The 27,703-nt window shown below is 41.8% G+C and overlaps 1 protein-coding gene across 1 annotated transcript in view; it reads left to right on the forward strand.

Moving 5' to 3' along the window:
* The window catches only part of ARID1B (AT-rich interaction domain 1B), a gene marked incomplete at both ends in the record, with an annotated part of 315,911 nt that overhangs the window by 2,904 nt on the left and 285,304 nt on the right, over window positions 1-27,703 (forward strand). Inside the window, one exon of the mRNA XM_079550855.1 lies at window positions 25,658-25,852. Within this exon, the coding sequence (XP_079406981.1) occupies window positions 25,658-25,852 (195 nt within the window). The remainder of the gene's footprint in view (window positions 1-25,657; window positions 25,853-27,703) is intronic.

A 27,703-nucleotide genomic window follows, 5' to 3' on the forward strand; every position in this document is an offset into this window, starting at 1 on the left:
AATGGTGTTAGGTGGAGCAGTGCGCTAGGACGTCGTGGCTTGCTTTTCCCTTCAGCGAGACCTTGCAGTTAAAGAGCTGTTAAATCCGGTAATAGCTTTTAGCAGAGAGCACCGGCGAGAGCGAACGCGGGCGTACATGTTTGGGCGCTCCGACGGCGGGGCGTGCCCGTACAGGGCGTTCTTCAAGCAACAGAACACGGAGAAAAGACGGGGTGATACTGTGGGAGAGGCGTGGAGCATAAAAAATAGTAGCAGAAGCCCGGGCTGCGTCTGCCTGCTGCCTCCTGAGCGCTCTTTTCTGTCTGCAGGTCTCATTCCACCTCCTTTTATTTTTTTCCACAGAAATCAGATGCCTTTTGAAGCGTCGATTCTTACCTGATTTTTGCACTGATAAAAGGGTCCCTGGGAGCCACAGGGGAATGAGGCTCCTTGTGCATACTCTTTTGTAATTTGTGTAAGGACACCGCGTTGTTTGCTTGCTTTTAAACACAGGCAGTTTGGAATCCATGGCTTTTAAAGCTGGGAAAATCGTGATCTGAGCGGCACAGCGCATGGCTCTTCAGAGTGCTATTTCTTATGGCACGAATTGTTAAAAGTATTTTATTTTTATTGGCATGAGAGTAAATTCATTATGTCCTCAGTATGACCCTTAGAAATACTTCCTTATATTTATGGGTTTATGTCCCCTTTCACAGATTTTTTTTTCCCCTAGTACCATAGGAAATAAGATGCAGCTCACAAAGAGCTGCCTGCCAAGGATGCTATTCTTTCTATTTTTATTTTTTTCTCAAAATAACAGTAATAAAGGCAGCTCGTCAGTTCTTTGTACTGAGATTTTTTTCCATCTAAGCATTCCGGTTGAAATAAGAATTTTTCTTAGCTTTTAGATGAATATTTTTAACATAGAAAATGGGTTGTATCAAATATTTTAAAAAAAAAAAAAAAAAAAATACTTGCCGTTAGCTTACAGAACACAGTTATTTCTGTCGTTACCTTTTACTGTTAATTCCCAAGCGTCCATCTCCAGGTGCACTTGATCAGTAGAGAAATGGAGGCTTTTTAAAAGAGCAGAAGGTAAGATCCAGTCCAGCAGTTGAACATGAGGCTTCTCTTATTTTTTTTTTTTTTTTTAATAGTCACCTGTGCGTAAGCTGTGTGCATGTACTCATGCATTAGAAAACACTCAGTTGTCATGTGTCTTTGCAAAGCAGGCGGTGATTGGCCCCCACACCTATAGGAACTGCTGTGCCTTGAGCAGAGAGCTGGGCTGCCAGGGGCACCTAGCACCGAGATGCTCATGCAGGGGGTTCCTGCCTCAGTGAGCAGCTTGGTGGCTGTGGAGCCCCATTCTGCACTGAGTTCTGTGTTTGTACAGCCTATTAAATTATTTAAGGAAATTTTGCTTCAGTTTCATTTAATCTCCATACCCAATAGTGAGAGGAAATGTCAGCTGGAAGAAGAGGCTGCCTGTTTCTGAAGAAATGCATGCTTCCAAAGCAGATTGTTGCTGCTGTGTGCTGCAGCTGTGGAGGGGTTTTGTGGTGCCAGCACAAAGCCTGGTGACCCCGCTATTTGGGTTGCTAGTGGACTAGTCAGCAATGCACAAATAGTACCATCCTGAGGCTCCTGTCATTCTCCTGCTCCGATGCGTGCTGCAGCAGCTGAGCTCATCGGGCTGTCTGTGCCGTATGTACCTCTTCTCCTTTGTGCGTGTGTGTGATGTTCACGCACACCTCCGCTCACACAGAACGTGGGTCTCTCTGGGAATGCCTGCGGGGCATGGGCTGCTGACCGGTGTTGGAGAAAATCTGCCGAGCTGCTCTGAGTTGGTGTGCACATGGCTCAGCCGTCTGTTTTGCAACAGGGAAACTGAGTATGCCCCATCATTCTGTAGCTCTCTTTGTGCCAAACTGGCTGCCTGTGCTGGGAGCTCTGGTTAAGGGCTGCGGAGCCCCGACCTGTGTGTATCTGAAGGCCGTTAGCAGCTGTTGGTGTGGCAAATAGATTCTTGATGTCTCGGTGGGAGAATGAAATTTTTTTCCTGTGTGTTTTTGAATAAACAGCTTACTACTCACATAGCCTCCATTTAGAAGCAAATAGTTTTCTCAGTCATTAGCATCTCTCTCTCTATATATACATATATATAATGACTGTGTTTGACATGTTGCGGTTTGGTGCTCAGTCCTGGGTTTCTGTAGTAGCACTTGTGCCTACATGTCAAACAGCAGGACCCTGTCTGAAAGGTACGGTGAGGGAAGGGAGATGCAGGCTTGCCTGCTGTCCTGCCAGCTCTGCCATGGAACAGTTCTGCCACCAAGTTGTCGGCAACAGGCTTTTGGCATTCTGATCCAAATCCACAGGGAGAAAAACTAACTTGCTTGATCTGCTGCTATCTCTTTCAGTTGCACATATAAAATTTTCAAAATTACTCAGCATGCTCTGTTAGGTGTTTGTGTTTCATTCTGAAATACTGTCTTACCTAAAACTAGATGAAATTCATGCAATGAAAACAAGTTACAGCTGCTGTTGGATCTTTTTCTTTCTTACATTTGTGCCTCAAACATTTTATCATAGGTATTTGAGATTCCCATTGCCTGTGTGAGGATGGCAGTCGTTTATTTATCGTTGTGTCCTTAGGATTGTACCTGTGTCCTAGCAAGTTACATTTCATTACTTTTTCAAAACGTGCCATTTATCAGGAGGCTTGGAGGATTCTCTGTGGATATGTAAAGCAGTGTTGCCACACTCGCTGTGCATGCATGCTCAAGGCTTTACAATCTCAGCAGCATGTGTTTGTGGTAGGCTTGCTTGCTGGAATGTATTTTAGAATTGTGATTATTAAGGTACTTGGGAAAAAAAACCTTTTTTTTTCTTTCAATTTTGGGGCTATTTACACAGTGCTAAATACATGTTTTGGTAGGATTGAATGAGGACTTTAATTAAACTTAAATTAGAAGTATACCTTAGTGGTTTTCGAATTTGTTTTGAAAACCAGTTGTAGAGAAGTGGTATTGAGCAGCAATTGTTTTTATATTGCAGAGAGAGGCAAATACATTTAATACATGAAAATCTTGTGGAGGCAATCATATCCGGATAAAAATTATTTTACAGAAGCCTCACCTGTAAGTCTAAATGTTTTTCTGTAAAACTGGAAAGTTTCTGTCCATCAGATTTGTATTTTGGTGTTCTGATTGTAAGGTTACCCTCTGAATTCCTGTAATGTGTTCCTGCTGCCTAATGGTGCACATCTTCATTCAGCATTACATGGCAGGGCTGGCACAGTGCTGCGATGCAGGAGGTGCAGGTGGGCTGGGGGTTGATTTCCTTTTCCCTCCAGTTCTGAAGCTGTGACCCACTGGGAGCAGGTTGGGTCCAAAAGAGCCCACCTGCCTGAGATGGTGTTCCCCTGTTGCCAGTTCCTCAGGAACTGGGTTGTGTCAGGATACTCATGCAGCGCTGGACACAGGAGACCCCTGGTGCTTACAGAACTCTGCTGACTTTGGTTCCTCAGTAACAGCAGAGATCCCGCCTGACCCACTGAGCATGGCGGCACAGCGCGGTGCTCCATGTGCAGGGCGGGACATGGGGCCTTGCAAGATGCACTTTCAGGTGGGCGGATGCACCTTGGTGCAGCTGCAGGCTGGGGTAAACAGGGCTTTGGCGCTGTGAGTGTTAGCTTTGAGTACATGCAGTCTTGCTGCAGTTGAGTTCTGTTCTGGGGGATGTCAGCATTACAGGCATTTATGTAGTTTCTTTGTACAGATGGCTGAAAAGGCTGAGTGCAGCTGAGGATTGGCCTGTAGTGTCAGTGCAGGCTCCCCTGCAACCAGGCACTGGCACCTGAAATACTGGCATTCCTTGTGTTCAGAAGAACCCTACAGCAGTGCAGTGTCATCTCTGTAAAGCCACTGGATTTCTCACAGAATTAATCTCTAAGCAAAAGGGGGTTGAACACGTGCTGGGTGTGGGGAAGGTTCTGCAGAGAGTGGCTCCGATGAGCGCGGTATGAGAACACCCTGTGCATGGGGTTTCCCCTGCCATCAGGGCTGCGTGCTTTACTCACAGGCAGTCTGCCGTCCTTAAAGGGAGCAGTCCCGGGCCAGAGTGTTTGGGATGTGATGAATGCACAGCACAAGAACGTGATAAACAACTTCTCAAAGCAAAGCTGCACTTTATCAGAGGTGCTACTAATCTTCTGACTGGGAAATTACGAGAAGGTGTCCTCCTGTGCTGTGTTGCGTGTATGGCCTTTTTAAAGAGAAATTCTGCTGACTGTGCCTGTGGAAAAAGCTCAAAGGGACCTTGTGTTTTCAACCCTGTCATGTAGGGGACAACACCGAGTGTCTGCTAGTCCCCCTCCAGTTCTGATCTTTCAGAAGAGGCAGGGTTTTCGTTCATAGATGAGTTTCTTTGTCTTGCCTAAGGATTGTTTTTCACCTGTGAATTGTCCTTACTGTGATGGTACAGTACCTTTTAGCTTCATCTGGAGGGCCCCTGCAACTATTTGGAAGATAGTGTAGTAAAGGATCATTATCCTGATGCTGGTATCAAAACGTTTCATTTATGTGTTTATTAAAACAGAAATGGAATCTGTGTAAGAGTGTTCAGCAAATGCGGTTTGGAAGAGTACTGATACACAGTGCTCCTAGTCTGGTGGAAATATTTGTTCTCTGACAACTACTGTGCCACATCGTGGGGCCGCAGTTCCTGAATGGCAGCAGCCCATCTGGGGTTGTGCAGTGGAGCTGGATGGCTCTGCAGGGCATGCTGCTTTCAGTACGGAGCTATCAGGGTTTGATCTACTTTCATATTGCTTCTTGCATTTGAGTCATGGTGGGTTTGGTAGCCGTGTCAAAGGGGTGGAGCATGCATAGAGGTGTGTAATCTATTTATTCCTATCCTTTTTGCAATTTCAAGAGCTATCAGTCAGTTGTCTTTTGCACCTGGACTTGCCGAACTGCCCAATGGTGCTCTGCCTTTAAGAGCTCGCTGTTGCCTTGGGCACGTGCCTGCCCTGGGGCCTCCTCAGGCTCAGAGGCACTGTGTGTGGGTTGGTGATGTTGCGGCTGTGTGAGACACTGCTGTAAGCCACAGCCCCTCTGAGCCCATTGCTCTCCCTGCCATCCCAGCGGCCCTCTCTCTGACCTGTGGAGCCACTGTTGAGCTGGGGGGAAGAAATCTCTTGTCTTTTTTCTGCCTTTTTTTTTTTTTTTTTTTTTCTTTTTAAATAGATCAGATAGCTGTGGGATTTTTGCTTGTTACTTGTATCCTTCAAAGTGTTTGCTTAGAGGGGGGGGGGAACAAGAAAACAAACCTGGGTAAAACTCTCAATGTAAAACTACAGATAGGGTCTTGTAAACTACTGCTCCAAACTGTTACACAAAGAATTTTTTCCTTGAGAACTTTGTTTGGAATTTATTTTAGTTATCTGCTTACTCAGAAGCCATTCTGTGGCAGGTTATTGTTGAATGACATTGGTTTTTTTTTTTGCCTGCGTTAGTTACAAAACCGTGTTGCTTATGCAAGGTTATTGTATAGGGTTACTTGCCTGTTGAAGGCCATGTGGCCGAGTTGCACTGCTGCACTTGGGCTTAGGGCACTGAGGGCACCCTTGGCTGCCAGCACAGCCCTTTCATTTTGGGGTGCTGGCTCTGCCCTGGGTAATGTTTGCCTTCCGTAATAGCTAGGAGTCAGTGTGCTGAAATGATCAGTGCCACGTGGGATAGTGAAGTGCCCAAATGCTGCATGTGGGGCTGTGGGTGTCCCACTGCCTTCCCGCTGTCTGGGTGGATCTGGGCAGCGCTTGGATGCGCCTGCTGGTGGGTGGGCACTGAGGTGTCAGCTCTGAGCATCTCCTTGGGGAGCAAACGGACAGGATTCATGGTTCTTACGTTTTATTCTTTTGAAGTTAAAAATGAAGATAGGGAGGTTTGTTTTGACAGCCTGAAAGGCACAGGCTGCTTTATTTGCAGCTTTTGATTTAGACAGAATTTAAATTCTGTATTTATTTATTTCTTCTGTGTAGCAATTTGTGTTGTGAATATCTTGGACATTCTGTTTATATGAAATACTGATGTTGATACCTTGCTTTCAGGTATCATTTACGGGAAAATAACTACCTTTGCGATACGTATATAAATTCACCATGCAGCAGTTACTTGAAATTTCTCTGTCAAGAAGAAGGAGCTGCTCCCGCGTTGGGACTCTTGAAGGTGGCGGCGGGCACCGCTGACCAGAAGGCGCACCCGGACAAACGCGGGGGGCGGGGCGGGGCGCGGCGCTCTGCAGCGGGCGGGGGTGGGGACGAGAGTCGGCGCGGCCGCTGCGGTTCCGCTCGGTCCGCGCCCTTCGCCCCGCGGGTTGCGCTGCTCCGCCGCAGGAGATGAGGCCGCTCTGAGGAGCCGGGTATAAACGCGATATTTGTAGCGTCTGTAAAAGTTTCCCACGTGCGGCAAACTAGTCCGTTTGTGTCGCGTCACATGATCAAAATATTCCACCCTTCCCCCCTCCCCCCCGGCCGTTACCAGCAGCGTTCTATCGCTGCTCCACCATCGCGCTGCCGGGCGGCTCGCCAGGACGCGGGCACGGCTCCGAACCGCGCCGTTCCCCGGCCGCGCTGCGGGACAGCGCTGCGCCCAGGTGCCTGCGGCAGGTGCTGCGGGCCGGAGGCGCTGCCCGTTGTCTGCGAGGGGCGCCGCTTCCATGCTTGCACTGTGCTTCGGTTACGGTGTGTATATTTTCTGCAGTAAGGAGACTATCGTGTATCACTTGCCGTCCCCCTCCCGGCGCAGAGGCAGTTTTTCTGCGAGGGAACCCTCAGAGCTGCTATTTCCGTGATAGCTCTGAAATTTTGACTTTCTGTGAAATGCTGTTTGTTGTTGTTGTTGAACATGTGGTATGCAAATACAGGGAAAGAGCAACTGCAAAGTATTTTGTTGTGGTTCTTTTAAGTATTAAAAACACATTTTGTTTTTCTAATAAACCCCATAACCAGACCTTTTAATGTTTTGATATAAATAGCAATTACACTAACTGAGATCCAACCACAAAGAGAAAGAAGACATTTAAAATCATTCAGAAGAAGAATTCCTGCCTTAATTGAGCTCTTCCTTTGATGAGGGGACTGATGGCACATCTGTAGCGAGCTCTCTGGTGTTTTGGAGCAGCGTCTGCTGTGCTCTCCAACATTTGAGTGGAAAAAAGCTATTTCACAGGTTAGGAAGGGCTCCGAGTGTGCTGCAGCCTGAGCTGTCAGGAGTTCTGTGTGCAAGGACCGCTGACAGCCAGAGCTTCGTGAGGCCCTCTGCAAGGTTGGGGTTTAGATACACAGGTTGGTTGGCTCATAGGTTAGGGATTGGGTTGTATGTGAGGGACTGCCTGCCCCATGGAAATCTTGCATTGCCCCCGTTCCTATGTTCAATTCTTCAGAGCTCATTTCTTGTAATGGAGGGGGGAAGGGCCACAGGAGGCTGTGGGCAGCAGCAGGGCCCTGGGTGCCTGTTCTTCCCTTTTGCTGAGGATGCCACGCTGCTTTATGTCAGCTGCACTATGGAATACAGTTGCTCAGGGCTTTTCCTGCTTTGTGTTCTGCAAGGAGAGTGAAGTGTGTTTGTCAAGTACTTTCTTCTATCTCATTTCGTTCCTTACCAAAGATTTCTTTTGTCCGAACATTGTGATTGTTGTTCTTGTTGTTCCTTTGTCTTGTTTGATGCGTCTTTAAAAATGTAATGTTACCTTTGAATTCATCTTTCTCGCTTTCTAACCCATCAGGGTGATGGAAGACATCCCATTGGAAGTCTTCTCCCATTTTACAGTTGTGCGAGAGCAAGAAGTGTGAGCACACATCTCAATAGAGATGGCTTTTGAGCCATCCTGATACCCATCGCCACCTGTGACTTGTGTTGCTTCTCTCTTCTCGAGGGGATCTCTCACAGTTGTTAGGGGAAGGATGGCAGCAGGGAAGGTGTTGGCCAGGCAGTTCCCCATGTAGGCTGCTTTCCTTGCGCGTTATGTGGTGTTTGTGGAAAAAAACCAAACCCTAATAGGATTAGGAGGAATCAAACATCTGAAGGTTAGGGCGTAGAAAGAAGCAAGCTGCCAGTGATGTTTGCCTGTTATTCCCCCATGCCGTATTTTCTCAGGGGATGCAGCTCATTAAGATGGTGAATAAAGCTGTTCTTCTAGGAAGATACCTTAACAATTCAAATAGGAGCAGAGGCCAATTCCTCCTTGTGTGGTGATTTCTAAGTTCTGCTTTGCCCCTAAAGTACTGAGATATAAGTTCACAACACTTGTTTGTTAGAAAAATCTCAGGTTTGCCTGTGGTAGTTACTGGTCTTTTGGCTTTGAAAAAGCTGAACTTGACTCATCCTGTTTGCTCCTGCTCTATGCTCTTGCTTTGGTTTGACTTTTTTCTTTGCTTTGGGTCAATGCATTCCCTTGAAGTGATGGAGAAGGAAAGTAGATACTTTTCTGTTTAAGACTACAGCTGGTCATGGTAGCATGACAGAAGATCTAAACAATTCAGATTTCAGGTGGTGTATTTCCTTTTTAGAAGTCCTTGAACTCACATGTAGTTGCACTACTATAGCAAGTTGCCTCAGACAGGGTGCCAAGAGTAGGCAGAACTGTAATTATTCTTGAAAATAGAAGAGTTATGTCTAACTTTTTAGATGGTGGGAGACAATATACTGTTTGTTTGTTTGTTTTATTTTTCCCCTCCAAGTCCACATCTGATCTAGAGCATTCAGTGGCATGATTTGCCTGTCACTTTAGATTCATGCTTGGAAATAAGCAAGGAATTTTTCTTTTTAATAGAGTTCAATCTTTAGATACTTATCAGAAGATCCAGTGGATATTCCTCAAAAAGAAGGCTTTTTGTTCCTTTTGACTTTCAAGGATCAGGGGCTGAAAGTAAGAGCAAATAAGCAGATGAAAGACTGATGCACATAAGTGTATTGAACAAAGCAGGCATGTGCCTTTTGTGTGGATATCAAGCCAGAATTTTATTTTATTTTTTCTTTCCCCAAAGATGGTAATTGGAGAGAATGTATTGACTGTAGTGGCTGAATGAGCATTCAGAATCTTTGAAAAAGCCAGCTTCGAAGGTTGGGACTCATCTGACTGTATGTATTGCAGGCATTTATATCTGATCTTATTGTGAGGGCTTGTCTTGTCTTAGGTGCAGGGAAACAGTCATTTCTGGGTAAGAATTGTCTCATCTTAAAGCAGATGTGGTGTGTGGGTCTGATGAGTTGCACCTCTAATTTCCACCTTATCCCACTCACTGTAAAGAAAGTATTGAGCAGACAGACTTAAGTGTTGGTGTTAAAGGGCAGGCAAAATTAATTCGTTCCGCTGTTTGTAGTGTTTTCAAATCATACAGGCAAGTGAACCCAGCTTTCTGTTTGGAGTTCTGGACTAACCTTTCTCATCATCGTCCTGGTAAAACTAATGTTTTAATAGTAATTTCTTGCTAAGCTTGTTAAGATACATTTCTTCTTGTTCTTTTTATAATACCTGGTCAGGGTTTTTACTGTTGCTTTTCTTACGTTATGTTACATTTTTTCATGTAAGAACTGTCAACGCTTCTTTTGAAGCACATCTGTAGACAGGAGTCATACTGGCAGATTTGAAAACAGTAGAATGAATTTTCAGAGTAGTTGACCTGAACGCTTAGGGATGCTGTTCCTGTGCACAGGTGCCAGCTTTGGAAAAAGGATCTTGTCAGGCAGGTGTTGCTTCATGATCCATTGCAAAGCTCTGTGTGGTTGCAACTAGACAGCCCCTTCTCTGCAGGCGCTGCCCACATTGGTGCTCCTGCTCTCCAGCCCTTCCAACAGAGCTCCATTTTTAAGAGATCTTTCTGATAAAGAGAGAATTTGTTTTAAACTTGAGTTTTTTGAGCTCTATATACTCTGAAAAGTTGAATATTTTTCGAAAGAGGCTTTTACAGTTAGAAGTTCAACTGGTGGCACACTTTTTTTAGATGTACTTTCTTCCTTCCCCCATGAATGAGGGTAGGAGGAAGCATGGCCTCCTCAGGGTTGGCTGAAATGCTTTAACTTCTACAGCAAGGAAGGTGAGAATGGAATTGTCAAAAGAATGGGACTAAATTACTGAAACACTGACTGTTTAAAGTAGCTTCAGTGTGCTATAAAAGGCATGATTCTTAACAGTTAGATGGATAAACAGCACCACGTTCTCTCCTTGAACCTGATTTCTCACCACTCGCTTTATGTTATGGGAGCCTGAATCAGTATGGGAGAGATCACAGCCATTCTCAGAGTGTTAGTTTACGATGCCTCTGCCAGAAGAATAATCTGTCACCATATAGGATAGTAGAGAGAGAGGCACTTACAGGGAAGATTAATTGAAGTAATTCATCACTTTAAAATGAAGAAGGTTCATCACACAAAAATAAAAGCTAAGTATTTCATGTGCCTCTATTGGAATTTGATAACCATTTGTTTTGCTACGAAATCTATGTGAACTGGGCACCTAATGCTTGTCTACAGAAGGAAATTTACCAGTACAACTACATGCTATAATTATATGCTATAATTATACCAGTATAACTCCCTACGGAGACCCTCTTACTCCAGAATAAGAGTTTTTGTGGTTTATCTCATTCTGCTTCCAAAGCACGTAGGCTTCAGTGGAGAAGGGTACTCTTACACCGGAGTAAGTTTCCACTCTGAGTTAGTTATATTGGTATAATTATGCATATGTAGACAAGCCCCTAGTGTCTTTTCAGCTTTGAACTTTAGTTAAGAATTTCTTGGTCATGATAAGTGTCTAAGCATTTACTTAGTACATTTTTGTGATGGAGCTTGGGTTTTTAACCAATTACTTAGGCCAATTAACAGGTTCCTGGGTCGTGGATAACAATAGGATATAAAAAGGGATCAAAATTCATGTTCCTTGCTGCTTGGATATATCTGCAGTTTTTCCCCTTCTGTGGTTTTACAAGTACTTGGCGTACAGCACAACAGGTGGAGTTGTCTGTGGCTGAATAATGAGTTCTGCGTTGGACACTTTTTGTCTCCTGTTCCTCATTATTCCTTGAGCTCTGTTGTGCTGCGCCTCTAATTGCATGCATCTCTGTGGATCTCTGAAAGTGGCTTCCTTGATGAAGTTGAAAAAAACGCTCCCAAAAATGTTAATTGTTTGGAGAATTAGTGAAATTTACTGATCTTCACACAAGGCAGATAGGACCATAATTGATGCGCTAGGCACAAGCTGTGCAAGGGCCCCTCAAACTGGATGCAGAGGGAAGGCAGGGTGTAGATACTCTTCTGGATGTGATGCGCTCCAAGGAAGGGTGGAGATGTGCAGAAGGTGTCTGATAGGGTTGGTCTCTCTCTAGAAGCGGGTACCTAGAGCTGGGCACTGATGTGGATACCGCTTTGACGCTAGCTGCGTGCTCTGGCTCTCTTCTGCCAATGTCTTCATTACTGCCTAGAACGCACCTCACTCATCTTCATCTGCACGCCTCCCTCAGAGTAGAATAATGAACTCTTCTTATTTAAGCAGTTTCTGCAAACAGCAACGTCAGTGTTTTAGAAGTGTCTTTTTAACCTTTTTTACTTCTTAGGAAATAACTAGTTTGAAAACATACTTTCTTTTCATCCCCTTAACTTTCTTTTATCAATATTTCTAGTATGCTGGTAGCGTTATAAATTCCGTGTTGTCTCATTATGCCAGAAGTTGAAGTTTATGACTTCAAATGAAAAGCAAATTGCAGAAGCAGGAGAAGCCTTAAAATAAAGATGATGTAATAATCACCAAATCATAGAATAGCATGACTGGAAGGGACATCAAGAGGTCATTTAATCCTTCCCTCTGCTCTGAGGCAGAATGAGGCAGACATAAACCGCTCATGACAGATGTTGCTGTATCCTGTTGTCATGTAGTAGTAAAACACTGATCAAAAAGGAATGCTGAAAATTATTTATATGTATGCTTTTACCCCCTCGAAGCTCAGTGTGAGATGAACTTGCCATAGAATTAGTGTGAGAGGATATGGAGATTCATACAGGATTATTTTAAGTATACGAGTTGTTTTTCTGGTTTTTGGAAACAATTCTTTCTGTCAGAATAGTCTAATTATGTTTGTGTAGTGTTGAATATAATACCCATTTCTAAAAATAAGCAGTGCTGTGCTTTTCAGGTGTATTTCTTGCTGAAATTGCTCTTGTTCTGTGTTGGCTTTAACTGATGTCTCATCTTCTTGGGCACTAGGAGATTTACTTTAAAAATGTGTAACATTTTCTTTTCATATTTGACAGTACTTCTGGTGTATAATTAGTTTTGGTTTTCCTTCTTTATTCATTTTCTTGTGTGAAAGAGATGAGCAAAAAAACCCCAACAACTCAGGGTAGGAGTGTAATGGGAGAAGAGCAAGTGCTGGGCTTAGCTAGAATGCCAGGTTAGATATGAAGTGGATAATGTGGCTTTAAGAAACAATTTTTTTTTTCCTTGAAGAAAAAATAGAATGTACGTTTCAGGATTTTACACATGGTATCTGTATCCCTTTAATCCCAAATTGAAGTTTGCAAATGAGTGTCAGATGAATAATATCTTTCTAAATTGAACAATACGTAAAATTGGAATTGCAGATACCCTGTTGATAAAATGAGTCTTCGGGCTTGTTTGCTCTGTGTTTCCTTCCAGTTATATCGGCTGAGAAACATCTGTCTCTGCTGCTAAATGACCTGCTCTGACTAGGCCAAGTGGTTCTGACAGGATGAGCCATCTCCAGCCCTCATCAGCTGCAGGAGGAGATGGCTGTACGTTGCAGCCTTGGAGAAGGGAGAAAGATTAGATGTAAATGCACTCAAATTGCCGTTTCCCTCAGAAATTGCTTACTCAGACACACAGGAGAGATTCCCTGCACGTGTGCTGCCTCGGTGTTTTGAAAGCAGTCATTTCTTTATGTTTAATTTGGTTGTTGATTGCTAACTTCATTTGGGATTTGGTAATTTTTAAGAAGCTGCAAATACATTATCTTGGGTTGTGGCCGAACGGGACTCATTAGCTCTGGGTATCCTCTCTGGCAAGAAAAGGACTTTCTCTGAAGTGCCAATAGGAAATCTGCATTGGTATTTTCACACTATGGCTGCTGTGGGCTCTCGTAAAGACTGGGAAATAAGAGATGGGCGTAGAGGTGGACAGAAGCCAAGAGTTTTCAGGCAGACAAAATCTGTAAATAATGGTTTCTACTGTGGGACAGAGAAGGAAATCCTATCAATATGGCTTATTCAGATTTCCTTTTAAGGTGTTTTTTTTTTTTTTAATGACAAATACCGGCAAACTGGATCAGCTGTTCTGTTTTTACACTTCTCAAACCATATATGACTTGCATGTTGATTTCTCATGTAATGTGGTGTGATATTAGAAGTGGATTATGTTTTTGGAAAATACATCATTTTTGTACATACGTGAATTTTTTTGATTGTAGGTACACTAAAACCACATTTAATTTGGATCATCTGGGATGACTTACTGCAGAGTTGTTCATATCTCTGATGAGTTCCACTTCCCTGTTTCTACTCTTATCCATATGTATGTGCTGTATGTATGTGCTTCCTTGTGCTGAGGTGCTCTAAATGATTTCGTAGTCTGCTCGTGGTTATGAAGGAATCATCTGTCCCTTCTGGAGAGACGGCAGAAAGCACTGAGGACCTGCTGAGCAGCCTGTGAAGTCACCAGGGTTAAAGGAGAGTGGTCTCTTTTAAACCCAGCTCAGAATTTTTTCCAAAGTAAGCCACAGGGAACTTTGTGTTAATATGCAAATAAGTTTTTGGAGGTCTTTTCTGTACAGTTCTCTGGAAGTGCTTCTCAAACCTCTGAGAATTTTTTGTAAGTTCAGAACCTGTGAGTTTTGGAGCTGGTAATCTTTTAAACCAGCAAAGCTTTATTTATTTTTTTTTCAAGTTATTTATTTTGCTTACAGAGTATGTTTCAACAAATACATCTACATTAATCTAAAGATCTGTATTGTTGGTTTTTGTTTTGTTTTGTTTTTTCTTCCCCTTGAGGAATTCAAAGTTTGAGTCTGTGAACAGAATATCTGCATTTGCGACTTGCTGTGTGCATCTTGGTAGGGCTGCCACATGGTGAGGTGCGCTCCTCTTTCTGTTCAGATTTACAGTGCTGCAGGCAGTTCTCCCACCACCACCTTTAAAGGGAAATTTATAACTCCTGTAATATCTGTCCTTTTAATTCTAAAATCCAGATGAAGCATAATCCCAGGAGTGCCGTTTCCCTGTTGCAATGTAATCTTTTTCAGATGATACATGATTTACTCAGGAACAAATTAGCAGCTATGCATGCCTAAAGAAAGCAATTTAATAAACAAGATTTTTGTAAGACCTAATCAGAATTGTAAAATGATACTTGGGAATCAGTTACATTATACAAAAGAGCTGGTGTGAATTCATGGTTTCCAATCACATTGTTCTCTCAAGTAGTACAGAGGCTTTGACCTTCATTCTGCTGTTTCGTCTGATTTATTACTTAACTATTAAATGTTTTCAATCAATGATGAAAACTTCCGCTCATAACTGTGGTTTGTTCTGGTGATTTTTTTTTTTTATTTATTTTTTTTTTTTTGTAAGCTACTGAAAAGAGCTATTTCCTTTTCTAATGATTTAAATCACCTGCTGCTGTTGAATGTGTTTGTTCTGCTTCTTCACAGAAAGTTAGTTCCGTGCTCCTGACAGTGCCTGTGTTGATGAGGACGATCATTATAAATGCAAAATAGTCCCAGGCAGAACTGAGCAGAATGGCATTGCTGCAGCTCCACAGTTAGGGTGCCGGGCCCCAGGCTTGCTGCCTCTCTCTGGCTGACCCTTGGACTGAGAGCTGCTGGCATGTTTCTGCCTAGGACGGGGATTTTGTGGCATTCCACCAGTGTGATACAGATCCATTGTGGCACAAAAGATATTTTAAAAAACAGAACCGGTTAGTTTCCAGATAATTATTAATGTTTTGTGCTATTTACAACAAGTTTTTCCAGTCTCTGCAGGAAGCAGTTTTAACATAGAAAATATGTTACAGGAGCAACAGTTTCTTGGCATTTGGAGAAGTGACAGGGCTTCTGTTATAGATCCGAATTTGCCTTCTAATTATCCCCATCCTAAATATATCCTTCAAGAATTTTGTGTGTATTGGCTCTGGCTAGGGGCTTTCCCCTGATTTCTTACTTAATTAAAACAATTTCTTACATAATGGAGGGAAAAAAAAAAAGCCTTGAAAAGAGGAAAAGCTGGTTTAATATTTAAGCTACCTGCTAAGAGGCTAGAAACAAGTGAATACATGAAGCCAATGCTTTACGCTTCTTTTTAACATCCCAGTCTATCAATGCAAGCTGGGCAGCTGATTTTTCTTTTTCTGATCTTCTCTTCCTGGTGTGTCAGAGGGATGTAACTCTCTGGTAACCATTTCTCAGTGGGGGCAGAACTTTCTGAACTTCCTCCAGCTGCAATCTTACCTTACTGTTGTGAACGAGGAGTGCAATTTACTGCTGTGTTTGCCTGGTAGAGTCTTCCTTTCTGTTATCCTGTGATGCCTCTTTATCTCAATATCCTTTCTATTTTGCAAATTTGATACTGTTTTTGTTTGTTCTTTTTTTTTTCTTTCTGATTTCATTCATCATGTACTCAGAGACCTGCAAAAAGAGATGGGAATTGCATCATTCTGCTTGTATCAAAGCAACCTGCACTGTGTGCGTGGCAGGGCACTGCAGAGAGCTGTGCCAGGTGATCTTTGCCAGCAGTCAGGGATAAGAGTAGGAGCTTGGGGGTGTGGGTTGTGTTTTCTGGAATATCCAGAATGGATATTCCAGTGTTATCTAGTCTGTCAGTTATCCTGGTGAAGTCCATTGCAAAAGCCAACAGTATGTACAATTCATTTTGGAAGAGCTGTCATTTGCTTTTTTCTGTATAATACTGTAGTCTCAGAGCATGGCATTCTTACATTTTACATTTGTTTCATTGAGGAATACTTGAAGCAGTCTAATACATATGGTTGAATCTGAGAAGTCGAGGAGCTTATTTTTGGAGTTACCTCAGAAATGGCTTTGTCTCTCAAAGGCATTAATAGCATTCTAGCTGAAGCTTAAACTTTCTTTAATACAAGTAGAGACCTTTTTCCTTTTGGAGGTACTTTTCCGAAAGTCTGGAGCGTGTTGTTAGAGCCCATGGTGTGATTTCTCCTTTTAAAACCTTTCAGAGGTATTTTTCTCCCATAGCCTACCCATTCCTGACTCCTAAGCCTGTTTCTTGTTGACGATAACTGACATCAGCCTCCTCAAAATCTTAAAAATCTTCACATCTTGTTCCCTGTTCAGAGCGCATATAGTACTTGCTATAACGAGAGTGCAAACCCAGTCACAGAAAGGTGAAGTTGTGCCTGTGTTTGCATAGCAGGTCAGCTGCTGAGCCAGGAATAGCAGCCCAGTCTCATGACTCAGTGCCCCAGCCGCTGGCCCGTACGGCCGCCCTGCAGCAGCAGCCTTCTCCAGGAATGCGGCCCTATGGGCGAAGAGGCGGCTGTGGTGAGGGCAGGAGCTGTGCTTCCAGATCCTGCGGGGCTTCAGGTCTCCTGCATGAACTAAAATACTGAGGAAGGGAAAAAAAAAACAACAAAACACTGTACTGGAGGCCCTAGATAAGAAGCTCTGTGAAGGTATGGTTTGTTTTGCTCCATTCAGAAGCACAACATCTAGCTGAAAATAACTTTCCAGAAGGTTGTGGATGGGGAAGAAGTTTCATGCGTTTCAAAGTCAAACTCTGTTCCATAAACAACCTTGGAGTGGCATGTGATTAAATCTCGTGTATATTCAACAACAAACTCATTTTATGCAACCACTGATAAAATTGAATTAAATGGACGTGCTTCTAAGAAAAGAGGCTGAATAGCTGAGTGCTGCATTATTCAATGAATGGAAAACGAGGAGGCTGTCTGAAACTCATAGGAAATGGTTTTAACATTCTATCAGGCTAGAGAGCAATTCGGTGAAATCACTGTATTTGTTTTCTCCCCCCCCCACCTCCCCGCCCTCAATTTTTAAATAGCAGTGCTCTTCATACTGTCAGAATTCTGTGTTGTGACACCCCTACTCAAAAGTTATGACAGCAGTGTAATGACAGCTACTGCCTCTTGAGAATCAATCAGGCAATTAATTTTGTAAATGAAATGCTGATTATACAAAGCTTCACATGAGAGGCCCAGTGATTAAAATCAATTTAACAAATTGTTTCAGGTGGGACTTGATTAATAATTTGCCATAAATGCTGAGGATATATGACCAGCATACCTTTTTTTGTGTGTGTGCTAGTGTAAAACTATATATAATGCTCAGAACAGAAAAAACAACCTGTGCCTACCTGCAGTAAGTACTTCTGCCTTCTGACCTACTTGTTACGGGCTGCACATTTTTGGGAGTCCACTGTTTCCCCCAGTGTTGGTAATGTCACTTTCTCAGCTAGTGCTCACCCCAGCAATTAGATGCGTCTAACCTGTAATTATTATGATTATTTTTATTGAAAAGACCAAGTAACTGAGAAAGTCTGTTCAAATCCATTTGGATATTTGTTAGGCATAGGAAGATTTTTCCTTAAAATCTGAAGTTGATGTGGATTTATTTTATTTTCTATTTTTTGTCACTTACTGGACTTTGCTTTTTCCCCTCCTACTTCAGGACATCTCTGCAGGGAGCCTTCCATTCGAGGCTGCTTGCTGTTCCTTGCCTGACAGACACTATTTTTAGTACATCCTTTTCTGTCCATCTAACCCTGTGTTTGTGTAAGAGCTGTACAAAGTAGGTAAGGGAATTTTTTTTTTTTTTTTTTTTTTTGAGTTCCAGATGGCAGCCGTGCACAGAGAGTGAAGGTGTTTACTTGTCTAGGAAGCTGAGAACCTCATTGCCAGACAAAATAGAAGTAACTGGTATTCTGGGTGGAGTTCTGCTTTTTTTAACCTACAATTTTCTGGGTTTATGAATGGATTTCCTCTTCCCTGTTGAGCTGCAACATTGGCTGCTGAGGAGGCCTTAGGGCTGTGATGCCTCCTCTGATGAATCTAGCCTGAAAACTTCAAGATACCATTTCTCCTGGCTATCTGCCTTGCTCTCCTGCCAAGGGTTGCAATTTCAGTAGTAGAAATGTTAGAATGAGTAGTAGAAATGTTAGCAGTAGAAATGTTAGTACCCGTGTCTCACGCACAAAGCTGTGCCAAAGCTGTTGATTTGGTGCAAACCCACCCTGTGATGCTGATTTTAAATTCAGATGCTGGACTGTGAATGGAAGTGGCTAACACCTGGCTGTGATCTGGCAGCAGATGGGACAGGCAGTTGGAAGTGATGGCGTGTTGGGTGGTTGCAGATGGCTTCTCTGAAAGACATCTGTGAAGCCTCATAAGTTCTGCTGCAGTAGAAATTACCAATATGTTGTTATAGAGTGCTTTTACAGCAGGAAATGAGAACTTCTGCATGCCTGAAGGAAGGTGGTCTCCATTTAGGAACATTCAAGGGGATGGGATGGGGGTGGGGAGGTGGGAAAATAGTTCCCAAATCCTTCTGGAAGAAGTTTGGAATTGGGAAAGTAGGTTATAGAAGAGGATGAGGCTGTGGGTGTAGTGGGGAAGGATGATGCGTCTTGAGTTGACCTGTATGTCAGCAGCTGGCAATGGCAAAAATGAGTTGAAGGGCAGCACTTCTGAGTTGTATAACCATGTGAACTTGTCGGTGACAAGGGATTGTTTTGGTCTTCAGGTGTGATAAATGTGTATAATGACTTTTTGATGTTGTCTTAACCTTTTTTTGCACTCATAGTGGCAACATGAAGAGATTACTTGTGCGTTGTTCATTAAAAACAGATTTATTTGCCTTGTTTTTGTTCTTTCAGTCGTCGTTTTAGGTTTATCTGTCCACAAAACAATAACCAGAGGATGGTTGTCTCTTTGACCTTTCAGTTTTTAAGCTAAGGGGAGCCAGGAGGAAAACTGGGTAGTAAGCATACATATGTCCTTCTTCCTGGTCACGCAGAGACGCTTGTGTGTATTAATTTTTTTGTGAAAGTTCTAATGGAGAAGTAGCTGATTTTTTGGTGGGGCACAGCTTTGCTTTTCTCCTTTACCTCTTTTTAATTATATACTTTCTGTTCTGAGTGGAAATTCTTTCTGCTGTCTCCTTGCATCTGAAATAATATACAGCACCTTCGAGACAATGGCAAAATTTCTGTTAAATCTCCACTAGTAAATGCTTCTTCATTGACTGATTTTCCTTGTTCCTTGCTGTATTTGTGCAACTGACTTCTTCTGAAGTTTTTCTGAATCACAGGTAGTACGTTTCCTGTTTGAAAAAGAAACAGGAAGCGTATTTGCCAGTCACCTCTCAGATTTTAATGCTAACATAAGGAAGATTTTAATAATGTGCATACATCTTGTTGTTTGCATCTTTTTTTAAAAATAGTTACTTGAAATATGTAGCAAGAGTTGTGTTTTGATACTCATGCTTTTGTTGTGTAAAAATGTTGGCTGAGGAGCCCTTGTACGTGTTCATACAAATGATGGCATTATCTAGGAATGGATTATCTTTTCCCCAGTTGCGACCTCATGCCAGCTGTGTCATTGTGTTATGGTGAATACTCGTGATTATCTCTAGCGATAAATTTGTAACTGGGTACCTGACCTGGAGCTGCGAGCTCCATGCCCATCTTTTTTGGAATGTTGGTAGCTGATTGTCAGCTGTCTTTATTATGAGGTCTCAAAGCTTCAGTATTTAAAAAAAAAAAAAAAAAAAAAAAGCTTCTTTATTATTTATTTATTTTGTAACGCAGAGACAGAAGCTTTGGCTGTAGATCAATGAATAAACAAAGAGTTATTGTGTTCAGTAGCCCTAGGAGTTTGAGGGCAAGCTTATTTGAGAGTGTTGAGTTCACGTCAGACACAAATGATGTAGCACTAGTTGTTGGGATGCGGCGTGGCTTATAGGCGCTTTATGTTGCCGCATTTGCTGCTGTCAGCCAAACTGGTGCTTCTTTCACTTATTTTATTTCTTTAAACAAAAAATAATGCACACCTTCTTTCTGCAGAGTAGTTGTAGCTCGTGTGAATACTCTCGTCTTGCAGTGAATTGCTGTATCTTCTGAATGTGACCTTTGTAATGTCTCCTGCTCTTCCCTGCCCTAAGACTTCACTGGCGGGGTTCTTTGTGACATCTTTAAATAATTAAGTTCTATTTTGGGACTGTGACCAATGTTGTTCATATTTGTAAATGTCTTTCAAATAAAAACTGTGGCATTAGAAGTGAAACACACAGTGGTGACTCAGTAGTATATTTAATGCTTAATGTAAAAGAAAGAGCCAATGTATCTTGATCAGCCAGCTGCTGAAGTTACTCTAGTATGCACTGTACTTTAGAGCTGAGATATCTGGGAAAACACTGGTTAAATGGCAAAGAGAACAGTAACTTTTTCTCTTACTGTAGAAGAGGTAAAACTGAATCCCCAGATACTTTGTGGAGAAGGAGATTTATTTGATATGTTTTGCCTAGGAGGTGAGTGGAAGTGGTGGTAATACTGAGTTTACAACTGTAGATACTAATTTTTCCACTTGTGCTTACAGCAGTGATGCGGAGTTGATGCTTTCCTTTGTGCAAAACACTGAAGGAAGGAACGTGTTACAGAAAAGGTTTGTTGGTTACTGTCTGTAGGCAGTGTAAGCTTTTCTTCTTGTCTTAATGGTGACACTATCAATCCAAAGAGTAGGAATGAAACCTTGGCCCTGTTGAAATCATTAGCAAAGCTTCTTTTCAGTGTTTTAATGTGCTCACAAGGCGCACAATGGGCAAGGTCTTTTATGAAGCACTCTGTTTTCACAAAGCCTGGTAGTACGTGTGCAAATGAATCCGATAGTGATGTAAGATAGGCACTGCAATAAAGAAGGTACGAATTGTATTACTGCAGACCGAAGCAAAGAGCAAAACTGAGGTATTTTGAGGAACTACAGATCTGTGCAAAGTTTAAATGAAATGCAGCAAGTTGGAAAGGAGGTGCAGAGTCAGAATCAAAATGCCAAATCTGCTCAGGCTTGTGTGGCGGAATATGGCAGTAGAAATTAGGGTGAGCAAACTAAATTGGCCGCAAGTTAGTGTCAGGGAAAGAGACGGATACTGATAGTTGCAATGAAACTAAAATAATTATATTAAATGCTATATTTTAGTTTTATTTACTTATCAGTTTTAAGTAAATGCGTAGAAGGTGTGGAAAAAATAAACAACATCCATTCAGGATAATATAAGTCCACTGGGGTGTAGGAAAATTCACTGAATGTCAGCAGCACTCGTTCTGAAAAGCATTTGTGTGCAGGTGTGGGGTGGTTGGTTGTTGATCCCTAGAACATGCAGATTGACACTTTCATCGTGATTCTGTTGCCCTAAAGTTGTCTTTGAAAACTTTCAAAACTAATGCGAAAAAGAAAATATTCAAACTTAACAAATGTTAAAGGAACCTTCGTGTAGGAAGATGTAAGATGTATTTCTGAAATAAGAACTTTAACTTTTCAAAACATTGTGAGTGAGAAAAACTCCTTCTCTAAAGAAGAAACTTTAAAAGAATGCTGAAGCTGAAAACTGTGCACATGATAAAGTTAGAAAAAGTTATAATTAAATTTCTAACTCCGCTGTACAGTACACTCGATACTCAGTGAGCACCGTTTCCTTTGTTAAGCGTATGGCTCCAGGTCTTTCTTACCATACGATGTTCTGAAGACAAAATCTGCTCTTTATTGAGAGAGTTTTGTATGGTATTGATCACTGTCATATTAAATTTTAAAATCACCTCTCTAGTGAAGATGTAATGATTTTATTTTTTTCCCCACTTTTGCAGTTAGGAAACTGAGGCATTACAGTAGGAAGTTTGAGTAGCTTGTAAGTGATCTGTCTGTGATGGCTGTAGGTCCAATTTTCTGCAATGCATAACTTCTCAAAAGGTCTCCAAATCATATCTCATCAAGTTCAAAAGTAGTTCAGTTGGTAAATATGAAGCATTTCTACATGTAAAATCCTATGACTTCAAGACAGGGAATGAGGGATGCCTTAAACTGATATATGTTGAAAATTCATTGTTTTAGTAAGTTTATTCAGCTTTAAGTAAAAACCATGATAGATGGAGGGTAGGATGCTTCCTCCATAGGGACCAGCCAGCACAAAGAGTGACTTGTGTCTTCATTGGGTTACATGTAGCAGTTCTCTGCTAGAAGATTCCTGGGAGTTTGCTTACACTTAAGTTTCTTTTCAGGCTATGGTTTTTTGTGTGGTATTTCCAATAGTGTGTTCCCCACCTGTGGGAGAGGCCTCCCTGTCTATACCTGAGCGTGCTCAAGTGTTCACAGTGCTGAGTTGGTCTTAGTATCTCCTTTATGACCGTCTGCCTCCTCATGCTTCTCAGGACAAGAAATCAAGATGGCTAAAATGGACCATCCTTCTCTTCCATGGCTTTGAATACTTAATACCAGAGTCTTACTTCTCCGCCTAATGATGATCCAGAGGACTTTATTGTACTATTTCTTACCATTTCCCCGAGGCTATGAAGGGAGCAAGCAGCATTAGCACCAAGGGCAGGTATCTCTGGCTTGTCCTGCCCTTTGATTCTGGTGCATCACTGGCAGGGTCCAGTGTAAGCTCTGAGTATGCCCAGGTCCCTCTTCACCCGTGCCGTTGTTACTTGTGTCTGGTGATCACAGCATGGCATAGGTCACCTATAGGCCCCAGTGACTGGAGCTCTTTCTCAGTCTTTATCTCACCAGAGGGAAGGAGAGTAGGGTCTCCAGGGTAGGACAGGGAGAAGTGAGAGCTAAAGGGAGACAGTGGGCTGGGGAGAGGAAAGGAGAGAAGGATGGAATGTCAGGGAAGCTCACTCCCAAACCACCTAATGAACAAGCAGAAAACCTCCACTGCTTGGAGGTCACTGGTTCCAGTGGATGAAGACTATTTAGCCTGTATTAATTTAACCTCCTGACCTTTTTTTCTCCTCTTCCTTCTACCTCTTCTGCCCCAGTTCTGTCTCCACTGCTTTTTTTAACCTGTTGTCCTTTCTTTGTCTGGTAAATTTCAGGCCACCTCTTTACACCTCATAACTCCTTTGATCCGGTCTCGCTGTGCTCTGCAGCTTGCACTCTCTGTTTTTCCTCCACTCCTAGGAAGCCGTGAAGTTCAGGGATTCTTAGGGCTACACATCTTGTATTTCTCTAAAATCCATTGTCACTCTGGCAAATTAAAATCCTCCACCCCAAAGCATGGTATTCAAGCAGTATTTTTAAGTATTTTATGTAAGAACATAAATGATGTATTCTTCTGTGACCTCATTCTAAGACATAGCTGAACTGCTTCAGTTGAATTTTCCAGAGAATTTCAGCCTCAGGCATACATATGGCCTGGAAAATTTCAGCCTAAATGCTTGAAGTTTGGCAAGGTTTATATGCACCTGAAAATAGTCTTCCTAATGGAAAGTATCAAACTGTTTTAGATGTAATTATCCACATTGTTTTGTAGTTCTATTTAAGTATTGGATGGGGAGCAGAAAATATTAAGCTCAAAATTAATGAGAATTTGAGTAAATGTTGTTATAGGAAGTGAGACTAAGAAACAGTGCTCTGGATCAGAAGATGGTGCAATAAGCAGTGCTGTTAGGCTTCATGAGCATCTCATGAAGGAAACCCAAAACTTTCATTAAGCAAGGATTTATATTTGAGGAGAGGAATACAACAGGTGGTATGCAAGAATGAACATTAAAACACAGAAATAAACACAGAGAAAGTATCTTGGCCTGCAGAAAGGGAATTTAACTTGTCCCCTGTGAGCCTATAATACGGCGTCTCTGGTTCATCTTCTGAGCCCTTACATGGGTCTGTTTTCAGTTAAGAGTGTGATGACAGTGCTTGATGGTCGAAGAAAAACTGAGTGTGTTGCTAGGGATCAGGTGGCCTAACGTGGTTTGGGAACCATCGATTTTTAAAAGTGTGAAATATAAATAGTAAATTATCCAGGGATGTTTAGTGGTGAAAAAATAGAAACTTCAAATCCGGCCACGAAAAAAGCCAAATAATAAAGAGAAAATTGCTGAGTAATAGTTAGCCAAAATTAGAATTGAATGTGCAGTTTGCTGCGGTGGCAAAAAAAAAAAAAAAAAGAGAGAGAGAGAGAGAAAAAAAAAAAGGGAAAAAGGGCAGCCCACTGAAATGAATGGAGCTGTCATATGAGAATGAGGTTACGGTTTCCACCAACGCATTGACTGCATTTGGAAAACTGTGCTCTTTTTGGTCACATTGCTCACAAATAGGTATTGGTAGAGATGGGGGAAACGGATGGAAAAAATAAGAAGCTTTGAGTTCTTCACTTTCAAGGAAGAAATAGTAAGAACAACATATTGTTTGTTGAGCATGACTAGAGGGGGGGCACATCTGTCTGTACTGGTAGGAAGAATAGCGTTTTAGGAGTACAAACTAACAACAAAAAGAAATACGGACGGGGAGAAAAAGTAATTTGTTCTCACAAGAGCTGTTATGTCAGAATATAGTATCCAAAAAGGCCTTGTAGAAGTGTGCTACGTAGGAGACTTAAAAATGAAGTTTTCTGTAGGAAAACAAGTACCAAGTATTCCATGAGAAAGACTCCTGGAGTGGGGGTAGGTGAGGTTCTTTTGGGAGGAGGAATATCTCATTCAGATGAGATTCTGATAGACTCCTTAAGTTTTCTTGTTTGAATATAACTGTTTGTCAGTCAGGAGTTAAGAAATGGTTGCCATATAAGCAATACAGTACTTCTGCTATTGGAGTAGTATGGTGTTTTTTTCTAGTTCAGTTCTCAGTAATAAAACGGGAGAGTAATGGCACACGATGGTTGACACCCATCTTGAAACTGTTAAGGTGCTTGGTAAGTCCTGCCAAAAAGTCTAAAAGTAAAACTTCCCCTCCCCCCTGCATAAGTGATTTCAGTTTGGATTTTCTGAAGTCTGTTAAAAAGGCAAATAGCCATCCATGTAAATTGTGGGTTATGACTTACCTTATGATCTGGAAGCTTATTAAAGCACGTGCTAGCGATACGAGAGCACTGAAATACAGCACTCTGTAAGCATTGCACTTGTTGGGAAGTTCCTTTTCTTCACGTTTTCCTGATTTTTATTTATTTATTTATTTATTTTTTCCTGAAAGAAAGCAAACAGACACTTTCTCAAGTTTGAATTACTTGCCCATTAGTTATATCTCTCTTGGCAGACATTCTTCTATGCATGTTTACACACTGAAGGCAGTGTACAACAGTCTATTCACTTGTTTTGTAAGCTGGAACTTGCTGGGAAATTACTATACCTGTCTTTTTGTACGTGACAGATATAGTCTAAATTTGACTGTAGTTTACTTATTTCTAAATGTAGTGGAAGTCTCAAACTTACCATTCAGAAACTCATCCAATTAATGGAAGCCATAATATGGTACTGTGCCTGTTTTTATGTCAGATCTATTTTTGATGAGTTTGTAAAAATGTTGTAAAAGCATTGAGAAGATACCTGCATGCTTTGCTCGTGATGAGCGTGACTGTTCTGACCTGTTTCTTGCAGCATTTCTTAATGAGTTCTTTGTTTGTGTTCATTAACAGGGCAGCCCAATGGATCCAATGGTCATGAAGAGACCCCAGCTATATGGCATGGGCAATAACCCTCACTCCCAGGCGCAGCAGAGCAGCCCCTACCCTGGGCAGTCCTACGGCCCTCCCGGCCCCCAGCGCTACCCAGTGGGGATGCAGGGACGAGCCCCGGCAGCCATGGGAGGAATGCAGTATCCACAGCAACAGGTTTGTGGAGGGCTTTTCTCTGTTCCTTTCGGTTCTCTGCTTTCAGACATTGTGGTAGTGCCGAGGGGTGCAAGAACAAAATTCATAGATAAGCATGCCTCCTCTACAAAGAGGGTGAGAGACTGTTTTAAAAGTAAATGTCTTGTGTTGACAGCGTAAATGTTTTCTGAAACTCCATACAGTCACAAAAGAGCTTAGTGTCTTGCTAGTATCTTTTTGGAGAGAGAAATGTGTCAAACACCATCCATTTTCTTTTTTCTCAATTGACGTCACTTAGCCTTGTGTATTTACTTTATATGTTTTTAATTCTCTCTGGTTCAGGTTTACTTATCTGTAAGATGAAAACCTAAAGCTGCCATTAGCACAGTAAGACTAGTGTTGTCCAGAGCATACACATCTATATAAACATATTTGCATATTGATATCAACAGTTTTTTCTTTTTTTTTCCCTTTCTCCTTTTGATAGAAGTTTTCTTTAATTTTTCCTATTTTTTTTTCCCCTGATCAGCTCTCAAAGGTCAGCCTGGTTTTTGGCTATCAGAGGACATGAGAATGTCCTCCAATTCCAATGGGAATCTCTGTTAATCTAGTTGGGCTTCGTTGTTGATGACAGTCTTGTCCGCATTTTTTCCAGCCCTTTTAAAACAAAGTCAGTTACAGTGTTCATAATGTGTATACAAAGTAACACAGTATCTTTCTAGAAAAGAAAGAAATTTCTCCAGGAATGATGTTGTCAAATTTCTACTATATTTTTTATTTAGAGTTGTGAATGTTGGCAGTTGGAGTTGCAGACTTTGTTGTGAGCATTGCAAGCTAGTAACTTGATGGTGGATGGAAAGCAGAGTTTTGTTTTGTGCTACAGAATAACTGCAGATCAGTTTCTTTTTATGTCATTTGTTGTCAAATTTAGAGAAGAAAAGAAAGTTATGGAGTCCCAGACAGATAGGTGCTTGGCTAATTACTACTCACCCTCCAGTGCAGGATCTTCATCAAGTGATCGGTTAACTAACAGTTTCAGATAGTTGAGCAAATAGTACCTTTATGAACAGTTTCCAGTTTTGATCTTTCCTGTTGTTAAATATTTTCTTGCAAGGGAGAGGCCGTTTTTGCTAAGAAGTATAAAATGATAGATCTGGTTGCTATCTGAAGACAGCAGAGCATTTTATCAGTCGTGTATGGGAGGAAAAACTGGAAGAAGATGGCTGTCTGTGTGGCTGTTTGGCTGTGTGGCCAAATAAAGTTATTAAAACATATTTTTAATTTTAAAATGAGTTATTCTATGCTCTGTGGAGATGAGTGTTGAATTTTCACTTCATTTGCTAATTGCTTGATAATTGTGAATTATCCATCAGCAGGCAGTGACCTGGCATAGTGATTGGCTGCCGGCCCTATCTGTCTTCTAACAGCATTAATGTAATTGGCTGAGCAGTGGCACAGTTCTGAGCACTAATGCTCTTTGGGGAAAAAGTGAGAGGATAATTATGACATTGAATTTTTATTGAACGGACATCACCACCTAGGCATGATTTTGTTTTGGACTGCCTCCAAAGACTCGCGTGTTCAGTTTGTGAACCTCTAATGATCTGAATCCAGTTCTTTTCATATTGCTCATACATTACCACCTTTCTACAAAGGATTAAAATGCAGGAATGCAGGTTTGTAAATTGAATTGCCAACTTACCAGCTGAGTGGTAAGTTGTCTTTGGCACAGGATGCCACAGTTTGATTCCTGGCTGGATTTTTACTCCTGTGACATGAATATTAAATAAGGAGAGCCTAGCTATGCTTGTTAAAATCAGCTGCATAGCATGTGCCTACTTCTAGGTGTAATATATACAAAATAAATAATAT

The sequence above is a fragment of the Tetrao urogallus genome, assembly GCF_951394365.1.
Source record: "Tetrao urogallus genome assembly, chromosome: 2".
NCBI classification, from domain to species: domain Eukaryota; kingdom Metazoa; phylum Chordata; class Aves; order Galliformes; family Phasianidae; genus Tetrao; species Tetrao urogallus.